Raw genomic sequence first — 19004 nt, 5'->3', positions numbered from 1 at the left:
CCCAACTGAATGGTCTCTATGGAATCATCTTTCACTGAGTGTGTAAAACCATCCATAGGTGGCATACCTCTTCATATCTGCTTAAAGTCCTTGGAGGGACACCCTCCATTACTATATACCAAGTCATCAATATCATACCATATCACTCCCATTATCATACCATATCATCTATATTATAGATATCATATCATATCATATCATATCATATCATATATCATATCTCATCTTTATCATGATCATGATAAGAGAGTCCTATTTAGTACCCAACGCCAGGAAAAATGTTTTTCTTCCCAGGGAATTTTCCTAGAGATAATGAATGCTATAATTATTCTGTTACCCCTTTGCCCTGTCTGCTAGGAAGTTGAGATCTCAGTTTTGCTCAATTACTTTGTGTAATTGTTCTCCTTTCCTCCTCCTTTACTATGTAGTTTTTGTCTTTCATCTTGACAGAATAGTTTTATGTCTTTGTGTTCTTATGTTTTATTGTGACTTTCTTATAAGCTTAAAAATCTTTTTGGAAATAGGTAGATGTCTAATAAGTTCTTGTCCTTAAAGTTTTTTTTTTAACTTTAAATTTCCATGTTATGTAATTTAATTTAATCTCTCATGTCATTCTCTGAACAGCTTATACCTGTGCCTCTGCTTATTATCTAACGGTTAAATTCTCTAGTTCTATTTCTGAAGTTATGAAAACTTAGAGGGGAGTATATGCCCCATGCAATTTATATCTAACCAACCCATAAGTATTTTGTTATGGGGGGCAGTGGAGGTAGTGGTGGCCAAGGAAAGGTGATAATAATGATGGCTGATGTTACTGAATCCTTTAGCATATTTTGGAGATGGTAATGTGTCCTTTAGCATATTATCAAAGACAAAGTACAGCTATCACTTAGTTGTCAAGATTGGAAAAGTTAAACTTTAGGAAGCAAACTCCTTTTGAAACAAGCCAGAGTCAGTTTTTTTCATGCCTTATCAACAGTCAGCTTCATCCAGAGTGTATGATGCACGAAGCCAGCTGAATTAGCTATAAGACCAATTTAGAAGTTCTGTGTAATGCCTTTGAATACCTTAATGTTGACACTAAACTCATAATTCACAATTTCAGGATATGCTTCTTGTGGGGAAGAGAAGAGGGCAGGGGCAAAACAACAATGTGCAAGTTCAAAGGGGTTGAAGATGCACTTCGGGTATTTGGATTGGCACTCCGGAGCTCGCGGATGCTTGTGATTGCTTATCTGACTTATCTAAACTGCTGACGTCAAAAGAATTAGGCTAGAAATCTTATGATTACAGCTTTTCTTGTGATCTTTTCTGGTATTTCCTGTTTCCTGTCAGGCCAAATATACTTCGAGAGAGGGTTATTTTATGGCATTTCACCGTTTCTGCCTCAGCTAGACCCAGAGGTAGAGGAGGCATGAAGTAAAAATAATTAAGAACAGCAGCAGAAAGCTCTGTCTGCCCCCAACACTCCCACCCCGCAGCCACTGACGTTTCTAACATCAAAAAATGTTTCTGTAATGGTTCAGAGTAGGGTCTTATTTTTAATGGAATAAGGTCTATTGTTCATTAAAAAGAAGAAGCCACTTCCATTGTATTTCTGTTACCTTATTTGGGTGGTAATAAGCAGGCGGGCTGTGAATGGCATAATGCAGGCAGCTAAGAAGGCTTTTGAGAGGACAGGAGATAGCTTCAGAGCAAAAAGGAGGAAAACTGGCCACCAAGGCCTATACGCTTCTTTTGGGAATACAAACACCTTATAGAATCAGGAAAAATAACAGTGGCTGCAGATGAGCTTTATAAAATCTTGCTTAAATGTTGCTAAATCTTCCATGTGCTTTCTGAGCTAAACACTATGTTTGCAAAGAAAGCTTGAGAGGGGTTAATCCTCAATGGTTCACGGGCAAACGTACCACCGACCCACGCTTTCAATGGCCACATGCACTGGCCCTGTCTGGCCCACCCTCCTGCACTGTATCTCCAGGCAACCATGCAGAAAGAAACATAACTATTATATAGGATCACAGTAACATTTCACTTATAATGGCTATAGCAACCAGCAGCTACCATGTCTATTTATTTCATATATAACTTCCTTTAACCTCACAATCCTGTTTAAATTCTTACATCTGGTATTCTTTTCTGGTGGGCAACTACCCTTTTAGTACAATGCAGCACGCTAGATGGGAAATTCACAACCAGAGCTTGGGACTTGTCCAGAACAATTTATAATTCAAGTCTGGGAACAAGAAAAACATGTGTGTGCACATACACGCATGCATTTATGGGTGCACACGTACTTCTTGCTTGTGTAAGATGGATACCACACATATAACACAATCACAGAGATGTTAGTGCTTTGGAGTGAAAAGGACAGAAAATGAGATTTAGAGAGGTTATCATGGAGAGAGGCATTTTTGGAGTTTGACCATGGCAGGCAGCATGGCTGAATCAATAGCATGGCTGGGCATTGAGGGACCTAGAATTGGCTCCAAGTATGGTGTGTAACCTCTCTGGGGCTCTCAGTTTTCTCATCAAAAAACAAAACAAAACAAAACAAAACAAAACAAAACAAAACAAAACAACTGCAGTGGTTTAACTAGATGAACTTAGAGGCACTTTCCTTTATAAAATTCAAAGACTTCTCCATTTTTCCTCTTATAATTTGTCAATGGTTCTACAAAAGTGAAAGTTTCTTGCCCATATGCAACCCAGTCCCATTAATTCTTTGTTTCCCACTAGTTTTTACTTTAAACATCATACTAAGTTAATTCGATTAACCTCCATTTCTCAATCGTTTCTTATGCTTTTCTGCCTTTGTACTTACATTCACGTTAATTCCTTCACCAAGAAGGTCATTTTGTCATATCTGTTGAGATATTAATGATCTTAGAGACATAGCTGTAAGCTATGTCCACACTATGCCTTCCTGGGTCCCTCTAGAGAAGGGTGAGTTAACACGGAGTCCTCTGGGGTATCTATCACACTAAGTTTGTGTTTGAGTATGTGGTTTTATCTAACTCACTACATTATAAACTATATAAAAATTACACTTTTCTTAGACATTTTCTCATCCATCCTGTGGCACCTAGCCTTGAACTAATTGCTTAAAAAACATGGCAACCTGAAGACAGAAGAAATACGACTTGGCGAAGTAGGAGGGACAGGCTGTCGTGAAACTGTGAAGATCAGTTGTGTCAGGTCTTGAATTTGTGGAAGTGAGGATCATAGCTGGAATGGGAGGTCTGGATGGAAGAACACGTGAAATACACCTCCTTCAGGACAAGTTGGTACCAAGTGGCAAAGCGCTTTAACTGGATGGTTTATATATTATTTCTTGTAGTTCTGTGTAAAATACTATAGCACTTGGGAAAGTTGGTCTGTAAGTTAAAGGGAAAGTATTCAACATCTCAAAATTCTTGATATTTACTAAATATGGCCAATGAACACCAAGTTGATGGTTGGGAATACATTAGTATCTTTACCTCAAGTCTAACTCTCCACCAGCCACTGTTGGTAGGGCAATCCTTCTAAAATGTAAACTTTATCATGTCACTTCCCACTAAAATTATTTGAAGTCTTCTCGTACCTGGAGGATATACTCCTTAGAAAGGTAGATGAGGTCTTTGGTAATACGGCCCCAGACTACCTCCCTATGAATAAGCAGTCTTTGTCCTTCCTCAGTGTTTCCACAGAGTATTATTCCTACTGTATCTTGAGACATATGCCTTTCTACCTTGATATCAGTGAGTTGTTTATACGTCTGTCTCATCTAACAGGTCATAACTTCTTTTTCTTCTGCTTTCGTCCCAGGCACATAACATAATGCTATGCACTGAGTAGACACTCAAACCGTAATTATTCAATCGAATTGCTTTGCAAGAAAAACATAGAAATTTGATTTATTTCCCTTTCTGAATATCTTGAATAAATAACCAGTAAATAGAGGTCTCAATTTCTTCTGAGTTAGGAATAAGTCCTTATTCAATTGTGACTTCTTGCATAGTAGAAGATGCTAAATATTTGGATATGACATTAAAACACCATTTTCTATTCTGTGACCTCCTAGAGTGTTTCTCATTATTTTTGGAGGTTGGAGGCATTCAAAAAAATTTTTTTCAAAACAAAAATTTTTTAGTTCATTCTACAGTGCGTTTATCACCAAATCAAATAGGGCATTTAGGACTAAAGGGGGTAGAAATTGCTTTAGAGTTGATGAATCTGATGAGTTCACAGTTCTTGATTTTATATACCTATTTAACTGACAAGGAAATCTTTTCTTTTGTTCTACTGTAGAATGATACATTGAACCAAGACAAGCAACGTGGAACTCAACTAATATTCAAAGGAGAAACTAAGGGCAAAAAGATAGGTGTACATAAACCTTGAATGACTTATAGACAGAAGAACAGGGAGGGAGGTAGCTGGTTCTTCATATCAGCTACCATGGAAAAGGTAATAATGACTCCTGTTACAGAGCTAGAAGAAAACAGTGCTGTTTTCCCTGTTACAGCGCTGGCAGCCTTATTCCTCGTCACCCTCACTTCTCCTGGCATCTCCCATCCCTCCCATCCTTCTCTCTAGGAGCCAGAGTGCAGAGAAAGGAGAATACCTCTTAGAAATTTCCAGTGAGCACATTTAAGCAATGAAAATGTATCAGACCTGACCAGAATACAATGCACTGTATGTTTATGATTGCAATTCAAATTTGTATTAGACATAAAACTTCAGCTTTTGATGTGGAAACCAACTAGAAAGGTGTCACTTGTTCCCATCCTGTTTCATGTATTACAGTCATTCAGTTGAACTTTTCAGCGTCGAAGTCCTGAGATTGGTTGCTGAAATGCATGTGTATATTTTAACCGAAAGAGAAAGAGGTAATAGGGTAGAATAACTGGGTCCAGCATGTGCATAGGAATGTAACTAAAATAAATACTATTGAATATGCAATACTCAAGTACGGGCCCAGCACATGGTAGCTCAATCCGTGTGTAACGGAGATAGTGGGTTTTTTTGTTTTTGTTTGTTTAATGTTTTTTATTTATTTTTGAGAACGAGTCACACAGTACTAGTGGTGGAGGGGCAGAGAGAGGGGGAGATGCAAAATCTGAAGCATGGTCCAGGCTCTGAGCTGTCAGCACAGAGCCTGACATGGGGCTCGAACTCACAAACTGCTAGATCATGACCTGAGCTGAAGTCAGATGCTCAACCAGCTGAGCCACCCAGGTGCCGCTGGAGATAGTGTTTTTTGAAGAGGGAGTCAAGATTCATCATCGACCCTCAGAGTGAGAAGGGTTTTTGTGTTTGCTTTCCTTTGTTGTTGTTGTTTGGTTTGTTGGTTTTTGTGTGAGCTTGCAGCAGAACAATACACTTGAAAACTGGTCTTTGTGGAAAGATAAAGGGACTCTCTACATTCTCTCATTAGATCCCATTGTCATTGAAAGGCTGGCAGATATGGTTTCTTGCCACTTCCACACTAGAGGCTCTCTCTGGGGAAGGAGAATATGGCACAAAGTAAGGCCATCTACTCCTGACAGCCTGGAGAATTATGGGGAAGAGAGTCAAAGACAGAACCCAGTGGTCAGATGAACATGCCTTGGCTCCCCAGTCTCAGGCTGGCATTTTGCATTTTGTGCAGTAGGCACATTCAGATAGGTGTGCGTGGGCCCAAGGCACACGATCACCCAGAACCACCTTGGAGAAAAGCAAGGGGCAGGGGAAATATTTATCCAAAAGAAGTAATTTAGTCTGGAGAAGATTGACCTCCACCATGATAATGAGCAAATACAAATTTTTTTATCCCATTCAGGTGGGCTAAAGAGGAAGATTTGATTAGTTGAAGAGAAACAGGCTGTATTTTACTGCACATTTCAGTGTGGACATTTGAGATCTCTGCTACAGTTGTCTTCAACAGTGACTGTTTTCATTTCTATATGTTTTTGTTTACACTTCTACTTGGATCCAGTTTCTTTGTAGTGATCTCACTTCACTTCCTTCTTGTTGGTACTCCACGGTTGTCTCCTTACTTGTCTCTTTCTCTTCTCTTTCTAACTTTTTTTTTTTTCAACAAAAGCTATCAACTTTTTTCAATGAATTTTTGACACAGATCCTCTGAACAAATATCTCTTTCAGTTTCCAGAAGTTGTCATCAAGGTTATCTATATTTGTGTGAGATATTTGGGTGCCATCCAAAAGAGATGCAGAAATAAGTAAGAAAAGAGTCTTGTGCTTTGGTTTTAATTCTAGAAGGAAGGAAAATCTGAGGATGTTCTAATTATTGCACTAAATGTGTCTCAATGCCCTTGGTTGTTTAATTTTCCTTATGAATGCTTTAACTAAAGATTTACATTTACTTTAGCACATTTATTACATTTCTCATTACATTACATTTACTTACATTTATTTTTGTTTGATCTCTCTATTGACCTTGATTTTATTTTACAATTTTCTGGTTTTCCACCTTTCGATTTCTACTATCAAGTACATGCAACTGCTACTCAATCTCTTTTGAAAAATTTGTCCCTTTCTCTCTAGGGATTTTATTTTTCTGTAATCAGCCTGGCCCCTTGGACTCACTTTTAAGGCCACACACAACTAAACCTTGCTTTGTCTTGTCGACTCTGCCTTCCAATTGCACACAAGGCCTACTTTTAAGTTTTATCTTGTTACTAATGATAAGGGCCATGACCTAAAGGCTCTTCTTTAGTCTTGCCTCAGCACGTGTGTGAGAGCTGAGGGAATAACAAAATGCTCAGGACAGGGGTGTGGTTTATAATCTATAACATATCATGCCAAGCAGATTTTTTAGGTGAGAAGAAGTATTCTGAAGAAAGACTCTGTCATAATGTTGTAGTTCAAGGAATTTAAGACAAACGGAAAGATACAAAGCTCACCTCTTGGGTGGTCTTTTAGCGTTTTAGAGATTGAAGTCAATTCTCAAGAGAAATTTATGGAAAGACAGGGAAAAAATAGAAAAAGAAACGATGATGTCTACACTGTATACAGATCTAGGCTAGGACACTGTATTAAATCACAAGTACTTTGTGTTCTGCCTCCTCTTTTTGATAGGGTGATATATACCTACCACATACTATGAGGTGTATTGATAATTGAAGAGTGAGAAAAATCAGGTAGTAGAAAAGACCACACTCTTCTTTACATTGTTTCTGTGAGTGAAAAAAATAACTTGGAGATTTTGGTCTTTTTACAATAAAGCTTCTAATGTTTTCCTTTTAGAAATTAGTAAGATGCCAAAGTCAATGCTCTGCTGTTCAGTTAACCAGACTTGTTTAAAAAAAAAAAAAGAAAGAAGAAAGAAAGAAAGAAAGAAAGGAAGAAAGAAAGAAAAGGAAAAAAGAAACTGTTTCCAGGCAAAGAGCAGAGGACGTGGGAATAACATCCTCCATTCAGCTCCAACCCCTCAAAAGCTCATTTGTAGGACTGGGTAAACACACACCTTCCGCATTCTATTTTTGAAATTACGTTGAGGAATATACAGACTGTTATCTGTAAAAAAAGCAACTTTTCAAACTTTAGTTGATATAAAATGTTCCAAAATGCCTGAACAGAGTAATTATTTTTAAAGTATATAAAAGCATTCACAATTTATATGCATTTGCTCTAAAATTTTATAATTATCAGTGCATTTCAACTTCCCTATATGAATATAGAACTGTCTCATATTAGTTTTGTACATAGTTTATAGCTTTTTAATAGTTGGGGAATCCACTGTCATGTATTCTTTTCTTTTATTTTAAAAGCTATAATGATTAATCCTGATCCTCTACCAGAATATAAACTTAAAAATGATTCCATTAAAAGGAATAACTAAATTCATATTTGAGTAATCTTTGCCTAGAAAAAAATGTTCATTCATGCATTTAATGGCAAATTGTAAGCTATTTTGTTCCTTCTGATAATTTCCTTTTTTTTACTTATCAAAGTGTATTGAGTGGCTAATGTGTGAAAGATGTTAGGAAGAACACAAAGAAAATAGAATGTTCTTCAGATTGTCAAAAAGCTGAGAAGCCAGGAGGGAAGGAAGAAAATGTACATTAATTATGACAAAGTGATTTGTTTGTGAAAGAAATACAGAGAAAGTTCGGTGAGACTTCAAAAGAGAAAGACACACACTCCTTCGGTAACCTCAGGAAGGCTTTGTGCAGGGAATGGTATATGAGTGGGGTCTTAAGGAATGGCAAAAGTTGGGGGCATGGAGGGAAGTCAACAATGGACAGAAAGCCAGGATGTAGCTATGGCATGCTTGTCCTGTCTGGGTCGAATGCAAGTGCTTATGGGGCAATAATGACAAATAAGATGGGAAAAGTGAGCTAGTTCCAGACTGTGGAGAGCTTTAAATGCAGGATAAAAGTATTTGGATTTTCTCTGCAGACAATAGAGTATCACTGAAGGATTCTGAAGAAGGGCAAGACATATTCTGATTTTTCTTTTGATGTTACTGGTCTAAATCACACAGTAGAAAGAAGAGGGGTAGAGAACGGCATGTTGGTGCCTCAGTCAGTTAAGCGTCCAACTTTGGCTCAGGTCATGACCTTGCAGTTCATGAGTTTGAGTCCCGCAATGGGCTGTCTGATCTGATCACAGTCTGATCTCAAAGCAAAGCCGTTCCCCACTCACGTTTTCTCTCTCCCCCTCTCTCAAAAATAAATAAAACATAAAAAAAAAAAGAAGGGTAGAGAGAGTACTAGAGTTAGGAGCTACTGCAAGAGGATAAACAAAACATGAAGTTTGGCCAAGGGCCATGGAACTAAATAGAAAGCAGGTGATGAGCATGAGGTATTGTTGAGAAAATAGCAATACCAATAATTATAACAGTTAACATCTACTGAGAATGTAGTAGAGCTTAGGCTCTTTTCTGGGCTTTTTTTTTTTTTTTTTTTTTGGTATTATCTCATTTAGTCTTCACCTTTTGTGAAGGTGCTGTCAGTATTCCCTTTTTATAGAAGAGGCAACTGAGGCACAGAGAGGTGAAATAATTTGCCCAGGTTCACACAGTTTGAGTGAGAGAGGTAAGACTTAAAAATTTGAAAATCTCAGCACTGCACCAATAGTCTGGTACTACTAATTTGTATTATGGACTTAGAACCAACTGGAACTGGGCAGTTAGAACAGTTTTGAAAAAGGGTTTCTGCAGAGGTCATGTCATTTATAAAAATAAGGAAGTCATGTGAAGGACAAGATTTAGTGAAAGTAAGACGCTGTCTTCCAGTTTTTGCTCAATTTTGCATTCTGATTTAAGAACAGATTAGGGGTGCCTGGGTGGCTCAGTCGGCCAAGCATTCAACTCTTGATTTTGGCTCAGGTCATGTTCCCAGGGTCGTGGAATGGAGCCCTACACTGGGCTCTGCACTTAGCGTGGAGCCTACTTGAGATTCTCTTTCTCTCCCTCTACTCCTCTCCCTCCCACTCACACACTCTTTCTCTAAAATAAATAAATAAAAAAAAAAACCAGATTCAAGTGTCAACGATTATTACCCAGTTTAGCTACAGATTGAGTGCAAACTAATGCACAAGTCGTTGTTTTAGAAAAATGGTATGAATTAATGTCACGTTATCTACTATTAAGACTCATTGATTCTTTGATCAAAGCAATTTGTCCTGCTTTGAATGAGATCATTAATACTGATGAGTGATTGAAAATGTGTTTGAATTTTAACAAATGATTTTGAATTTCACCACTTTTATTGCCAATACTTGGAGTTGACAGAAAGGTTTAAACCAATGAATGCTTGTTTTCACATAGATGCTGTAGATAGAACTCCCGTTCACCAATTTATAATTGTTCTTCTCTTGATAAGGATTTGATTCTTCCCTGAGTCCCTGGAGCTTAGCACAGTCCCTGGCATACATTAAACATTCAATAAATGCTCCTTGACTTATAATCATAATAATGTTCAATCTTCAATATATTTATATTATGCTTGATACTTGAGGTACTTTAAAATAGTACTTTGAATGTCAATTTGAATTGTAGAGTTCTGGAATCAAAGAATTCTTTTGGAGATTTTTTTCCTCTAAGGTGGTTTAATTTTTAGAGCAAAGTATAAAGCAAATTTCTGATATTTTATTCTCCTGGAAAGGCTTGGAAAGTTACAATGGCATGGGGAAAATATATATACATATTTTTTTTAAGGAGTTAGGTATTTTTATATTTTTCTGATACCAAAGGCTATTGAAATGAGAACAAGCTTAATAAATAAGTAAATAATGTAAAATTTAGACCAGAGACACCAAAAGAAAGGTAAGTTCTGTGGCTATAGAATTTGTAGTTATTTGGTTGAATTCCAAAATAAAATTATTTATTCAACTGAGAACAAGCTCTGTTAGGAGATGTCTAGCTTTAGGTTGCTGCTGAGAATCACAATTAGACTAATATTTGCACTTACTGCATTTGAGAAACTGCCTATTTATTTCCTGCCCTTCTTCTCCTTCCCCAGAACCCCCTCCTGGGCATGCTACCACCACCATGCTTTAAAGCTTACTTTTTTTTTTTGATGATAGATGGGGAATCTTCCCCTGGGCCTTCCCAGCACTTGAAGCTTGGATCTAAAACTAAAGCCCTCAAAATAGTAGAAAAATGTAAAGGCACAATTGTCTGCCTTATTTTGCATGGTAATATAATTTTTCTGGTTTGACCAAGATTTGTATTATATCATGAGTTCCTATGTTTGTACCTCTACATATAATCAATAAAACAACGTCTTAGTTAACTTTAAATAACCTAGCGTGTGCCTGACTTGTGTCAGTTTTGTGGACTACAGCTGGGTGATGGAGATCCTGTTCTGGTTCTAACACAGGGTCAGTATGTGACCCCAGACAAGTTATCTAGTCTCTAATCCACTCTCCACCTCTTTGGATTAACTAGATAATTAGACCATCCTTTGTTTCATAAAGGGAAAACAATGTGAGTATTAAGCAAATTAAACAGTTGGATATGATCCAATGAACTGAGTTGGTGCTCCAACTTTGGGCATGCTGATCACTTCCAGAGCTCTCTCCAGAGCAAACAGTGCCTCCACCAAAGCCCAGATGCACAACATGTGAAGATGACGAGCCCCACTTCTTCCTGTCATCCCCCATTCCCTCCTCCAGCCTATCGCTACGACAGTCACTGTTAGTCTCCAGCCAACGCCCATCTGAAGCTGGAAGGAAGATGTTCATACATGTAACCTCCTCTCTCGCACGTCCTTGCTCCCTTCAGGGGACACTGTTCCAGTCTGTCGTCCATCACTCACAATTTAGTGAAGCTCATCTTAAAGCCTCTCATGAATACATATTTATGCATTTATTTTCCCACAAATTCTTTTGCTGTCTGCCTTTATTACCTAAGCAAAATCTCAGAACACTTTTCCATTATACTTGTGAGAAACCAAGTCCCAGTCTTGTGTGAGATGTATGAACGAAAATAAGGATGCACCTCCCTAAAGAAAAGAAGAGCTGGAGACTTTAAGGTTACATTCAACTTACTAAAAAACAGTGATATCCACCTCTAAAGTCTTGAAGACTTTGGTTCTATTTGGAACTTCTGCAATTTCATGTTTTTTAAAACATGTAAACCTATGTATCAGTTACCACAAGCAGTGAAAATATACATAGAATGTTTTAGCTTTCAGTTTTCTTGTGTGTGGTTATAGCATGGCAAATATATTGTGTGATACAAATGTAACATCTATACAGGTACAGATAGCAGAGAGGAGGAAACAAACCACTGTGGGGGAAGATGCCCGGGCATGGGGGTGGAGAGCAGGAAAGCCCTTACAAAGAAAGGGATGCTTGAAGTGGACTTTGTGGTTTGAATTAAAACTTATTTATTTATTTATTTATTTATTTATTTTTTATTTTACTAAAATTTTTTTTTAATCTTTTTTAAAACATTTATTGTTGAGAGAGGGACAGAGCATGAGCGGGGGAGGGGCAGAGGGAGAAGGAGACACAGAATCCAAAGCAGTTCCAGGCTCTGAGCTGTCAGCACAGAGCCCAATGTGGGGCTCAACCCCACGAACTGTGAGATCATGACCTGAGCTGAAATCGGATGCTTAACCAACTGAGCCACCCTGGTGCCCTGTTTTATTTATTTTTATTTTTATTTTTTAAAAATTTTATTTATTTATTTATTTATTTTGAGAGTGAGCAAGAGAGAGAGAGAGAGAGAGAGAGAGAGAGAATCTCAAGCAGGTTCTGTGTCAGCTCGGAGCCTGATATGGGGTTGGATCCCACAAACTGTAAGATCAAGAGTCAGATGCTTAACCGACTGAGCCACGCAGGCGCCCCTGAATTAAAGCATTTTTAGTTGGCTAAGTCAAAGAAAGACATTCCAAGCACTAGGCAAAGCTCAGAGATAGGGCACCACTTGACGCATTTTGAGGAACAGGAAGTTGTTAGCACTGTCAAACTATGAATTGTGTGAGAGTTCTGAGGCAAGGGTCAGATGAGAGAGAGAGAGCGAGGTTGAGAGAGAGAGAGATAGTGAGAGAGAGAGATCATTATACGTCTTGGTGTTTTTTTGACAAGCTTTCTACCATAAAACCAGTACACTAACTGAATACAGCCTAAACCCTGTCTTTCTAAAAATGGAAACGCGCCAGATTTTTGGAACTATTCTTTAAGCGTTCCTGAGACCCTCACTGTCACGCTGTTCTGGGTGGAATGGCACAGAACACCTGATTCAGGGAGGAGCTTCAGCATCAGGGACAGGACGGGAGGAAGTAGGAGACAATTTGGAAAGTGAAGCAACTTGTCTTTGGGGCCGCACCACATGGCTCAGGCTGCATACGTGGATGACAAGTTCTCATGCCCATGACAGGAAGGGAGAGCCCCTCATCTCCTTGAGAATGCCAGGGCATGGAGGGAAGAAGAAGAAGAGGCAGACCTCCTTGGAGAAGGTATCCTGCAAACAGGACAAAGGGGACAGCAGACCAGGGAACAGCCTGTCCGGGAGCCAAAGTGGCTGCTGAGAGATTCCACTGCGAGTGAGGCAGTGGTCCAGGGATAAATTAAGACTCCTCTAGTCAGCTTTGCAACGTCCTGAAAAATGTTCCTTTTAAGTGAGAGTCACAGAAGTTCTATTTTCTGTCTGCAGTACTGCTTTTTTCAAGAATTAACCCCCCCACTCACCTATAGTAAAAATAACAACATAAACCTATCCCCAACACGTGCTAACGGCTGTTGTATTAGGTAACTTTATCAAAAGCGCAATTTGAAATATGAATTTTAATCACTTAATTTACTGAAACAAACCAAGAGTGGTAACAGTTGAAGTGTCACAGTGAAGGTGTCTGTCCAGGTGGGTTTTTCCATCTGTCTTGTACGACTCCCATGAAATACGGATGGCTTTGGCATTACCTCATTTCTTCTGACCAAGACCCGTTTCCCTGGGCATTCATCTCCAATTTGCCACATAAACCTCAGTCTCACTGGTTTTCTTCTCATCCCTAAGTACTCATGTTTACTAGAGACCAACACTATTTTTCCCCTTCCTTTCAAGTCTTTTTTTTTTTTTTTTTTTTTGGTCCAGAACATTATTTTGTAATGATATTCTTTTTAGATCATTAGGCAACTTAAAAAAGTTTCTACATAAATTGTTAAAAATCAGATCAGCTGCATTTTGACTTCTTAGTCCCTTTCCGTGTAGGAAGAGAGGTAATTTTTGGTCTTTCCCGTCTAGGCTCCTACTTCTCACCACCAATGGTATGTCAGGATTCCGTTGCATAGGGCTAGCCAAGACTTCAAATGCATAAACACACGCTCGTATTTGTTCTTCTAAAGTGAACCACCACTTTCCAAATAGCTACCAACACATTCCCCAAAGGAAGAGAGCACCCTGCGACCAGTTACGTTTCTTAGTTTATGGTTTTATCAGAGCCTCTTGGGATCCTTCGCAGGGATCCTAGCTGTCCTGGTGGTTGTGGTGCCGGCTGTCAGAAAGGTTCTCCACAACTGTCCTAAACACAGCACATTCTTATAACATGACAAAGTCCCTATGAGTCATCATTTCCACATTTGTGAGGGAGTTGATTTTTCCTGGTATCAATGGGGGAATCTGTATTATTGATTGTCACCTCCAAAGGGGAAATCGAGGCAAGGAAGTTTGCCAACTTTCCCAGGACATGCAAAGCTTCCAGACCACTCAGTCTTGGGAACACGATACATGCCGTAGCTCCATAGTTAAAGATCGGGAAACGTATTTTACTTTATAAAAAGCGTTACAAAAAGCAGCCCAGGAAGAATATCGTCTGGGAGAGAATTCTGACTTGCCAATAAGGAATTGCAGGGGCAGGATCGCCAGTAAAGAACATCTAATTCCACCTCCACCTTCTTTTGGGGGGACTGAAGTTCAGGAAATTTCGCTTGTTTAAGCCGCGGGGCAAGCAAGTGTGAGCGGAGCCCAGAGCCCAGGTTACTGGATCCCCAGTCTGTTAATGCTCCTCCTACCACATCCTTCTTAATTTTAAAGATGCCTTCCTACGATGGAGCAGACATTCATTAATCCCAGCCCTCGAACCCCGTGCTGCAAGTGGTCTTCCTTCCTTCTCCCGTCTTTCTGGCTCGGGCTCTGCACGGCAGGGACCCAAAGCAATCGGACTTGGCCCTGTTACCTCTCGCACCTCACCATTTACCTGCGAAGCTGTGGAGAGCATCTTCGTTCTCCAGAACGCCTCTCTGCTTGGTCGCCTGCAGCTCACTTTTGGATTTCCAGACCAGCTTTACCATCCTGAGCATCTCGGGCAAGTCCCAGGGCAGCGGCCCCTGCTGGCACCCCGGCCGGCCGCCCGCGGAGGAGGGCAGCACGCCTTCCGGGGCCGTCCACCTCCTGCCCAGCTCTGCCGAGTGGAAGTAGCGCTCGAGGACAGGCATTCTGCCCCGTCCCCCCGCGGAGCAGCTGGGGCCGCTGCTGCCGGGGCCGCCGCGGCCGCCGCCGCCGCCAGACGGGAGAGTCTTCCCAGGCAGGGGAAGGCGAAGCCCCGGGAAATCTCCTCCAGCTCCGGAAAGGCAAGCCTCCTCCAGCCTGGCACAGCCTCCCTGTCGCTCAGGCGCTCGCAAACACTGACGACGCGGCGACTCACTTGCCCAGGTTTCTCGCCGGTGAGAAGTGCCACCGCGCTCGCTCCTTGGAGACGAGCGCACTTTCCCCCCACCCAGCTCTCCCGGGCACTGGCGGCACCGCGCTTAATTAATCCCAGGCCGCCGCTGGGACGGCTGCTGGGGGGAAAGCCATCGAGGCTCTAGCGTTTGCCTGTCCTCTTCCGATTCATTTGTTCCCCGTTCTCCTCTGGTGCTTGTCAAAGTTTGTCAAGTGGCTTGTCTCCAGGCCAAGAAGCGGGGCTCCCCCTTTGCCAGCTTCTCCGAGGGCTCCTCCAGAGGCCGGTCGGTTATCTGAAGGTGTCAGGTGAAGAGTGCGCCCCCCCCCCCCTTCCTTGCAGGAAGCCTAGAAGCTTCCCTGGCTCTAGCCCCGCAAGTCCCAAGGAGCTCTCGGAAAACGGGAAGTTGAGCACTGGCAGAACCGATTTGCAGCTGCTGCTCTCTGGAAGGTCTGGCGGGGGGCCACCTTGTCTGTCCACCGCGTCTGCACTGGGATGGGGTTAGGCTGAAGGCTCTGGGATGGATCCTCACCCCACAGTTCACACACTCCCTTCCCCCACACCCCTCCCCCTCGCTGTCACTGGGTTCTCAGCAAACCTAACTGGGTTTTGGCCTATTGGTCAAATCCCTTCGTAACCTCAGCCGCCCTTCAGCTGGAAGGGAAATGACATTGAATCACATCCCAAAGCTAACTCTGAAAGAAGTGAATTAGGGAAGCACCAAGATCCTCACGCGATCGTGCAGTGGGGTTGCGTAGTCTGGATAGGTACCCTGGGCTTGTTAAAACCCCCTTGCAAAGAAAACTGTAATCATTTTAAAGGCTATTCATGGGGGGGGGGCGGTGGGGGTGGCGTACGAGGCACTGGAAAGAAAGGAGAGAGTGTTGAAGATCCACTTTCCAGAGACAGAGCGCTGTGGACTTGATATTTGGGTCGCTAACTGCTGTGCCCCCACCTGTGAGGGGTTCAGCTGAGGACAGTCCTGGGCCAGGCGCAAGCCGGGTCCCACGGCTCAGGTGGAGAAGCCAGCCCTGCAAGTCAGAACCACACAACAGAAGGGGGTGCCCCCTGTAGCTTATGTGAAAAGCCCCAGACATAAATGAAAGTGGGGTGGTATTGTGTTGGGCACTTTTGTCAGCAAATTGGGTTTGTAGGAACAATTTGAAGTTGAACATTCACGTGGCTAGCTCCTGTTTTCTTGGAGGCCATCGCAACAAGCCCATCTTTTTCTCCTCTTCACATCTCTGCCATTGCAAAGGGCTTTATTTTGCTTGGCATTTTGTTTTGCTGATGTACAATCTGTTGCTCCTTTCTACATTCCTTGCGGGGCATGTTTATCACACAGTCATTTGATGTTTCTTCGGGGGAGAGAAGAGGAGACTTCGGGGAAAGGAAAAAGACCGTTGTAAGGTGTGTTTTATTTTCATTGCCCTCACGTCATTTTTTACAATGTGAAACCAGCAAAGGCTACTGTAATTTTGTTGTTGTTATTATTCCTCTAAATCTAGGGTTAATAAGTTTAGTTTTCCACACTGAGTTAAATGGCTTTTCTCTTTTTCTGGATGGAAAAATACACTGGTAAACCTACTTTCTTTCCTACTAGGTGAGGAAGCATCAACATCTTTGAGGGTATAAAATAACAATAAAAGACATTGAAGACACAGCTGCTTGTGAATTTCATTATTGAAATATTAATCAGACAGCTCTTCCTATAACAACTACATATTCACTTAGCCCAATTTGGGAAAAATCAGTGTTCCACTTATGAGAAAGATGAGCCTTTTTCTAAAAAATAAAGTTTATTTATTTATTTTGAGACAGAGAGAGAGAGAGAGAGAGAGAGCGAGAGCGAGCACATGAGTGGGGTAGGGACAGAAAGAGAGGGAGAGAGAATTCCAAGCAGGCTCCATGCTGACACAGTGCAGAGCCAGACTCAGGGCTCGAACTCACGAACTGTGAGATCATGACCTGAGCTGAAATCAAGAGTCAGATGCTCAAATGACTCAGCCACCCAGAAGCCCCTAACTTCCCTCTTTGTTAAGAGGTAAAGGGACTTAAGAATCAGTGTGATGCTTCCATCATGTTTGACAGCCCTTCCAGCTCTTATGCTTGTATCACACCTAGGCATCAAAGCTCTCTAGATTTGAAATGATTTTATTTAAAAAGCACATGTAGGCTGCTGCACTCTATGAGCATATTTCCTGAATAATGTCTTAAACTCACTCCTCAGTCACAAACTTCCTTGACATAACAACTGAAGAGTTTCCTAAGTGTTTGACTATTTTTATTTTTGTTCAGTTATTTTGCAATAGTACTTAGCATCAGGATATCCTGACCCTTGGAACAAAGGGGTTAAGAACAAAGAAAACAAATATATGATATAATATGTCACATACACTAATGCATTAAGAATACAACTTTTCGTGGAACATTTCTTTCAGAATGACATTTTTAAAAATCCAAGCATATAAATTTCCACTGTGTTCTCTGTATTGTTTCCTTGTAACAAGTTGTTTCCTTGTAAAAAATATCTTAGAGAAGTTACAAAATGTTGGATCATTGGACATGAATACTTCCTAGTGGAGATGAGTTAGGGCCAAGCAAGCAGCATCTCAAATGTTCCTTCCCAAGAAGGAGTCTACTTTGTTTGAAGATTTGAAAATTGAAAAGTTTGCAGAATTAAAAAAAAATTCTCCCCAATATGGGATTATCTTCATCCCAGGGTAGAAGTGCAAAAATACCACAAGAAAGGTCATTCTCATGGTATTTCTGTCTCACATAGAAACAGGAAGTACAGGAAATCTTGCGGGAAAGCTTGGCTCAGGAGATTTTTGGCTCAACTACAGGCTCAAGAGGTTGGGATAAACTGACAAGATGCTAGTACTCAGACTAAAATTATTATGCCACACATATTCTTTAACAGGTGGTTTTGTTACATTTCATAGGCTGTGATATTTTCTGTCCTTCAGATAGTTGCGTTGGAAGAGCATGCCTGTAAACCTATGATTTTAAGTTTCCTCCGTGGGCATCATTCACCTTGAGTTTGTACCTGCAGCCAGAAGTTTGGATCACTGGGGATGGGGTCAAGGGGCTGGTGATGAGGTTCTGTACCCAGAGGAGTCATGGAGAAAAGAGGTCTCATCTATGTGACTTGTGAGGATTCTTACAAATCTTAATATCTGCAGTTAATGTGCTACATATAGGACACTTTAAACTTTCAAAATAACCTCATTTTTAATTCAGGCATTGTGAGCCAACCTAACTTTCCATTAAAAGGAAAATAGGGTAGTTCTTTTCTTGTGCAAAAGAAATGTAATGGGAACTAACCAAGTCAAAAAATCCTCGTTCCAATGGATACCTAATTCTACCAAAAATACTTTGCTATGTGTTTGCAGCCATAAAGGAAAGAATTGGTAACCACAGTACTAACGGATATAGCCAAGAACAAAGATTCAAAGACCTAATGATTTAGAACCTGGATTATTTTGAAGAATTTCTATCGTTCTGGGGGTTATGTTAAACTCTTACAGACTTGTGGGTGTTCTAGTCATTAAGCAGGTAAGTATTATGTGTGATTTTAAAAAGAAAATATTAATAATATTAAATATTTCTAATTCTTTTCAGAAATGAATTTTTTAATGGAAACTTGGAAATATGTGTTTATTTCAATTTTTATAATTTGGAATCTATCTGTAGATTCTCACAAAACTTCATTTTAATTGAAATCTCATTCACGGATAGTTTGGTAATGCTTCATACGCTTATTAACCCCCATTCTGCTTCTATCTTTAAAGAAAAATTTCAAACTATTGAGGGAGTTTATTAATTTTGTCCTGGCCTTTCCTCTCCATCAGTTTAAATACAAATGTGTAAATACACACACATACACACACACACACACACACACAC

The 19004-nt window shown here is 40.5% G+C and overlaps 1 protein-coding gene across 4 annotated transcripts in view; it reads right to left on the bottom strand.

The window, feature by feature from the left end:
• PDE7B (phosphodiesterase 7B) overlaps window positions 1–19004 on the bottom strand; it is a 311875-nt gene that overhangs the window by 123756 nt on the left and 169115 nt on the right. Inside the window, exon 1 of one of the 4 annotated variants that reach the window (XM_015543909.2) lies at window positions 14634–15173. The exons of the other annotated variants lie outside the window; for them this stretch is intronic. Within the exon in view, the coding sequence (XP_015399395.2) occupies window positions 14634–14871 (238 nt within the window). The 5' untranslated portion in view covers window positions 14872–15173. Of the gene's footprint in view, window positions 1–14633; window positions 15174–19004 lie in introns of those variants that run through there. 4 annotated transcript variants of the gene reach the window in all.

This window comes from Panthera tigris, chromosome B2 (genome assembly GCF_018350195.1).
Source record: "Panthera tigris isolate Pti1 chromosome B2, P.tigris_Pti1_mat1.1, whole genome shotgun sequence".
Taxonomy (NCBI): domain Eukaryota; kingdom Metazoa; phylum Chordata; class Mammalia; order Carnivora; family Felidae; genus Panthera; species Panthera tigris.
The sequence above is the reverse complement of the archived record's forward strand: the minus strand, read 5'-3'. Positions and strand labels throughout refer to the sequence as shown.